Source organism: Vigna unguiculata, chromosome 1 (assembly GCF_004118075.2).
Source record: "Vigna unguiculata cultivar IT97K-499-35 chromosome 1, ASM411807v1, whole genome shotgun sequence".
In the NCBI taxonomy this organism is placed as follows: Eukaryota; Viridiplantae; Streptophyta; class Magnoliopsida; order Fabales; family Fabaceae; genus Vigna; species Vigna unguiculata.
In genome coordinates, this window is record NC_040279.1 from 34951741 (window position 1) to 34959153 (window position 7413).

Consider the following 7413-nt stretch of genomic DNA (forward strand, 5'->3'; position numbering starts at 1 on the left):
ATATTACATTTTTTTTTGTAAATTTGTTAAAAAAATTTGTAAGAAAAGATTTTTTTTTGTCATTTTTTCTAAAAATTTTAATTGATAGATAACTTTTTGGTAGATAATATTTTCTATAAATTGGTAACTAAAACTTTTAATTTGCAAGGATTAAAACATAATGATAATAATTGTCATTGCTAATCATTATGATATAAAAGATATAAGCAAATAATTGAATTTTAAATATAGAATTTCTTAACTAACGATTCAATGATATTAAAGTAATTTTTTTATTTGATATTCTTTTATGAATTCACGTATATATGTGTGAAAGTACCAAGTAGTTTTAGATAAAGAAAAAAAAAAAAGAATAATCACGCTTGCATTTTTAGCTAAACTTTCTTTTGTGTTTTTTTCTATTCTAACACAGACTAAGGATGTGTTTGGTTCAATGTTTTAGAATCGATTTCAGATAAATCAATTTTTCAGCGCAAATATAAAAATTAGTCGTTTCTCATTTAATATAATTTTTTTACTTTTTAATTAATTTTAAAATCAAACGACGTGGATCCAGACGGAGATCCAAACACGCACTAAGTACGCATTACCTTGACTACCCTTATTTTTCCTATTCTAGTCCTTTAATATAGGTTACTGGACATATCTATTTCCAAACAAACTTGGTGAAAACTCTGCTATCTGTTTTAGCCCATATAAAAGTGTAAAACTTCCACATAAATTGAATGACCTTTACACATGATTTTATATAAAGAGAATCTTCTACTACTCAGTTTAAAGATAATGGAGAGTCATTGCCTATAAATTTTTGAAAGTATGGAAATGAACCAATATGTAGAACTAGATTTCTTTTGTAATATCCACAATGCACAACAATATTTATATAGAAGTGCTAACAATAATACACTTTTTAATGTTTTTCTTCTAATATACTCTATATTGTTGGTCAGAACAAATTTAACTGTCAGGACATAGGTTCAAATTTTTGAAATGTTTATATTGAAAACAACTATTTATTTGTTTTTTAATATTTCTTTACTTAATTAAGTCCTAACTTTATTTTAAATCACACATAAATTTGTCTTATAAGGATTTTTGAAGTTGGTCCAAAAATATTGTAATGTGATTTGAAATCATGAATAAATATTGAATTGTTTCGAGGCATGACGTGTGGAAACATCTAATTTTGTGTTCTTTCGCTATTTCTACTTTGTAGTTAGTTTGATCTCCTTGGTGTCTCTGAAGAGGAATTTGTTTGTCGATCAAAATGGTAAAAGAATGTGTCAGATGTTACAAACAGGTAAATAGTAAAAGGGAAATCACTATGTTTCTGAAGAAAATAAATAATATTTAGCACATAAATATCACAAAATAAAATATAATAATCATGAATAGAAAACTCAGCTTCAATGATATAGTGACCAACAAAAGTAAAAGTGATCATGTGTCCTGACCAACTTTTCTTGAATTGACATGGCAGGATTGGCATAAAATTTTCTGTCTGTGTTAAAAGTGTGAAAGGAAAAACACAGTTTGATAGAAACTTATCAAATTTGGAACATCAAAACTAATATCTGTATATCTGTTCATCCTGCACCTTGTTATAACCTTGAAGTCCCCAACACTATGGTATAGTCATTGTTGCTCAACGGTTCCAGTTTTTTTGTGTTATTCTTTATTAAACATTAAAAAAACGTTACTTTTAGTATTTGAAAAAAGCTTTTATTATATTTTAAAACTTTAAAATAGTTGTCAAAATGGATAATCCGGCCTGACTTGGCTCAACCCACCACGGATTGATGATTTAGTGAGTTAACCCAACCTGGTTCATATTTTAGCGAGCCAAAAGATTTTTGAACCCGGTTCGGTCCACTACGGATTAGCGGGCTAAACGAGTTGACTCACGGGTTCACTTAATTAAAAAACATACAATTTTTTTTCAGTCAAAACTAAATTACCATTCTAATTAAAATCTAAATAAAATTTAATACAATCCAAATACAACCAAAATAAAAAAAATATAAATTATTTATGTGTTGGCTAAAAAAAATCTAACATAACCCAAATGTAAAGCCCAACTTAATAAAAAATCACTTATGTGACCCTTTTATTTGCCGGTTGGTGAGCCAACCCGGCTCACCACGGGTTCAACCTGGATGAGCCGGATTCTAGATGAACCGGGTCAAAAATCAATCCGTATTGAAATTTATAAAAAAATTTCAACCCAATCCGATCCGAACCCGTCGTGAACTAAATTACTCACAGTTCCAACCCATTTTAACATCTCTAAAAATAAGTGATCTTCGGTGTAGAAACAACACATCAAAATCTGTACAGAATCCAAATTAATATTTACTCTTCTTACTAAACTAATATGGTTCTGAAGGCAGAATCAAAATTTGCCGAACAACTTTAGCAATTAATCTTTCTAAATCTGACTACAAATAAAACCTCCAATTACATGCTATTCCAAATCAATCTAATTCACTCTTCTTCTTTTTTTCATTTTAGAGGTATATAAATAATCGTTGTATACGAATTCTTTAAAAGAGTAGAAATTGGTAAAAATTTAAATATAAATTAAAAGTCTCGTAGAAATGAAAAAATTAAATGATATTCAAGAAAAAAATCTACAAATCTTATATATTAAAATTTTATATTGAAGGTAGCATCGTTTTTTTTTTATAAAAAAACTTATATCTCATTGATAATAAATTTCCCTTTATGAAAAACTGTAAAAATGTAAAAACTTAGTTATATCACTAAAAAAAATAGTATTTAACGAAGATGATTTAATAGAAGTTAATATAACTCTAAAAATAGATTCAATTAATTGAAGTTTTTTTTTTTTAAATTTTAGTTAACTTTCAAAAGTTTCAATATATATGAGTCAAGATCACTTTTGTATAATTACATTTTACACGAGAAAATTCAATTCCTACCATTTTATTTTTGAAAAAAATTATAATTTATAGGCTGAGTATTTTCGTAAACACTTCCATGAAAATAAAACTATATATATATATATATATATATATATATATATATATATATATATATTACATAATTAAATATATTGCATTAATACTTATGATTAGATAGTAGTTAATCACTTATATTATATGAAAGCAATGCTATTTATTGCAGCTAATTTACCATGATTTGTGGCCACTAACTTCGTCACTCTAAACTACGTGGTATGATAGATAAAGGGGTAGCCATAGAAGTAAGTAGGTATAGTAGGTGATAATAAGACTCTATGCAAGTCAATTAATTACTTGAAACTAAACTACAAGTTAAATTACGCATGCCCTGATTCGCTTTTTCAGGAATCATAACTACAAACCAGACATGTCTGCACAGATCCTAATGTCATTCAGAAAAAAGGTTATCATCTTCTACCTAAAAACACTAATACTAATGCTCATACTTTTGGAACATCAATCATGGATAATAGCTAATAAGGTGCAACAGGCCACTGGCAGAAAGGCACTGAAACAGTGTTATAATCCTCCACACTCAAACAACAAAACCCCTCATCTGCAACCTGCTCAATCTTATTCTTTCCCTGTCCCTTGTTCGAACCCCTTAGACCCTCTGAAGTGCTTTCTACCGTTTCTACTCCAGATATTTCTTGATATCTGGAATACGTCCCAAAACCTTGCTCTTTACTCAGCATTGCCTTCAACTTCATAACCTGCTCACAACAACAACACACAAAAAAACATTGCATAACGTAAAATAGTAATGCAGTTTCATATTTCTATTCATGACACAAACCCTAATCTCAGAGATGAAGTTTGAAAATCATGTCATTGTTTTTTTGGAATAAACTAGTAATATATATGGTTTACATACAGGTACATGGAGAGACAGAAGGACATAAAGGGTATAAACGTTTTTATAATGCGTGTGGGAGTGTGTGAAAGTGAAGTTGAAAGGTACCTCTTCTTGAAGCTTCTGCTTTTCGCTGGAGATGACATCATATTGGTGCTTGAGAACATCATATAAGTGCTCAAGCTGCTTCGTTTTCCACCTCGTACGTCTATTTTGGAACCAAACAGCGATTTGGCGAGGCTGAAGACCTAGCTCCCTCGAAAGCTTCATCTTCCTTTCAGGGTCTAACTTTATTTCTTCCTGGAAGCTCCTCTCCAATAACTCCAACTGGTTGCTTGTTAACCTCTTCTTCTTCTCTTTGCCTCCGTTGTACATTGCCGGAATTGAACCTTCTCCTGTCTCCAACATTGTCGCTTCTTTCATTTCCACTCCTGAACATATGCAGCAAAAAGGGTTATGTTGGAAAAACAGCAAGGTGTTTATAGCTATTTACACTTCTTAGTATTACAAAGTGCTGTCTCTAATACATAAACGAAAGCATTTTAGCTAGGGTTAATAACCATTTTACGATTAAAATAACATAAATATTCTATCTGTGAAAACATAAGTGTACTCTTTTGAAACATAACATTTAGGCTGTCGGATTGATCTTTCAGAGGTTGTCCTAGCTGAATATACCAACTCAACAAACAAGTGCAGCTTTCAGATATATATGTCTTTGTCAATGTTTCCTATGCTAAGCTTCTTCAGAAAAGCAAGAAAATGGGACAATTACTTGGGATTCAAGTTACTATTACAAAACTCAGAAATATCGAAATGTGGTGGTTGAAAAGTTGTTGGAAGCTAACTGGATATGAAAATGATAAACCATGGGAAGTAGAAAAGAAAAGCAAGTTGACATTTGAGGATGAAGATAAATCCTTGGAAGAAGTTATGTTTTGTTGGTGTTTTATTACCTGGATAACGGTTGTTGTTGTTGTAGTTGTAGAAGAAGCCTAAGGTATCTGGGTGAGGAAGAAATGGTTTTGTGGTGTAATGCCAATCCATAGCTTTTTGTTCTTCCATTGAAATCCATGTGCAGAAGGATCTCTTATATGGGTTAATGGGTTGAGTGTATGAGGATGAACTTAGACCACGTAGGCGCGTAGGGAAAGGTGTGTTCTGACTTGGTATTATGAGAGGCAAAAGGCTGTCTATATTCCTTTCTCTTTTTGGGTGCCAGCTAATAAGAGATCTTTAATTTCTCAATGCTTGTAGGTAATAAATTTGATTTCATTATGAAAATAAGATTCAGAGCATTTATTTCATTGGTTACTCCTAAATCAAAGTAATAATCAAAGTAATGTTTAACAGAAGGACAGTGGTAATATAGAGTTGTACCTATCCGGGGCTACGGTGAGTGGCGTACCCAAGAGGAAGGTTAGAGTGAGGTTTTCCTTTGTAAATTGTGAGGTTGTTCTTCCTTGCTATTGGGAGCAACAATGTCTTGTGTTAAGGTGGGAACTGCGGAAAGGGACCACGATTTGTCAGGACAAGGTGTGAAAAGGGGGAACCATGTCTTGAGCTGGCCACTCATACCCTTCAAGCCATCCGTTTCAAAAAAATAAAATAAATATATATATATCACTATTATATCATTTGTTTTACAATAACTCTTGTAATTTTAAAATTATGCAAATGTAGTAAGTTAAAATAATATCATGAAAATTTATTATGAAGGGAAATAATTAATCAAAATTCACTTCAAATGATGCATTTCATTTGAAGAATGATGAATGGATGAATTTGAAAGGTTAAAAATATATATTTGCTACTTATTTTTATTCAGTTTTGTCATTTTATTCTTAATATTATTCTTTTTTCGATTAAGTTCTATTTTTTGTTAATTTTGTTTAATTTGGTTTTTATTTTTATTTATTTTTAGTTTTTTTAAATGTCCACGTGTCAACATAAAAACAAGTTATGTGTGAAAGTCAATGTTTTATATTTAATTTGGTTCCTATATTCCTTATTTTTATTCAATTTAGTCCAAACTTTTTTAAAATGTAACAATTTTGTATCTCTATAAATTGAGACCAAATTTGATTTTTATATAAATATTATAACAATATTTTTATTAACATTCATATTTTTATTAATTATTTGACTTAGGGTTACAATTAATTTAAAATTGGAAGGAAAATTGTAAAGATGAGGACTAATTTTAAAATTTTAGATGAATGGTGTTAGTTCTCATCCTTGAAACTTTCTTTCTAATCTTAAACTAATTGTAACCTTAAAAAAATTATTTAATAAAAATGTAATTATTAAGAACATCATTATAACATCAATTTTCAGAGAGACAAAATTGCTTGCTCAATTTTAAACAAGAATGAGACTAAATTGACAAAATAATGAAATATAGCGACAAAATTGAATATAAAATATTGATTCTAACATGTGACACGTTGCTCGGTTGACACACGACATTTTTTTCAAATAAATAAAAATAAAAAAAATAAAAAAATCACGAGTGTCATGGGATCGTTACTTCTTTTTACCATTAATTATTTAAACAATATTAGAATAAAAAATCAAATTGAACAAAATTGATGGAAATTGGAACCTCATTAAAAAAATATATATATTACAACTATAATGACAAAATTGAACAAAATAGAAACCATATATATATATATATATATATATATATTAACCAATTTCAAAAGATAAAAGGAAAGAAATGTCTGTTATTTACTTTAAGACCTATAAAATGAAAGAATTCGAAGAAAAAGTTTTTTCAAAATTTGTGAATGATAGATAAAAAGAAAGTTTCATTGATTAAAATAAAATATTACAATTTTACTCTCGTAATTAAAATTAATATAGGATAAAATGTAATTATTTAAAGTTAATTTAAAGAAAAATCCGGATGATTAGTTTTTTAATAAAAAAATGAATAGGTTAAATTTATTTTAAAATAAAATTAAAATTAATTGCTGCTATTATGTATTACAATTTTACTCTTACAATCAAAATTGATATAGAATAAAATGTAATTGGTTAAATCATATTTAAAGAAACATCTGAATAATTAACCTTTTAATAAAAAAATGAATAGGTTAAATTTTTTTCAAAATAAAATTAAATTATAATTGCTGCTCTTTTGCCATACCGAGGAAGAGAATCCATGTACAGTAAAAAAAACAAGGGAGTAATTGTGAAATTTAGTCTAAATTGTAAGGTATTTAAGTAAAAACACACGTTATAAATAGTAGGTCATAAATAGTAAGGTTAAATATGTTTTTCTCCTTCAAATTAAAGTGAATCTTGAAATTAGTTCCTTTTCGAAATTTTATAATAATTTAGTTATTTATTTTTAGAAATACGTGAATTTAGTCTTTTTTATCAAGTTTTGTTAAGTTTATTTGATATTTTAAACGCATTTTATGATAATATTTGAGTTAACATTGAAGCGAAAATGTGTCATGTGATTGAAACCTCATATAAATTTAACAAAAATTGGTTAAAATGACTAAATTTAGGTATTTTTAAAGATAAAGAACTAAATTGATCAAAATTTTTGAAAAATGACTA

The 7413-nt window shown here is 28.3% G+C and overlaps 1 protein-coding gene across 1 annotated transcript; it reads right to left on the reverse strand.

Annotated features, from left to right (window-relative positions):
- Nucleotides 1–3316: 3316 nt before the first annotated feature.
- Nucleotides 3317–4884, reverse strand: LOC114191141 (homeobox-leucine zipper protein ATHB-22-like). Its single transcript, XM_028080350.1, has 3 exons — nucleotides 4794–4884; nucleotides 3946–4268; nucleotides 3317–3697 (listed from the first exon to the last, which is right to left on the reverse strand). Exons 1-3 carry the CDS (start codon nucleotides 4882–4884, stop codon nucleotides 3458–3460), a joined length of 654 nt encoding a protein of 217 aa, XP_027936151.1. The 3' UTR covers nucleotides 3317–3457.
- Nucleotides 4885–7413: the final 2529 nt, after the last annotated feature.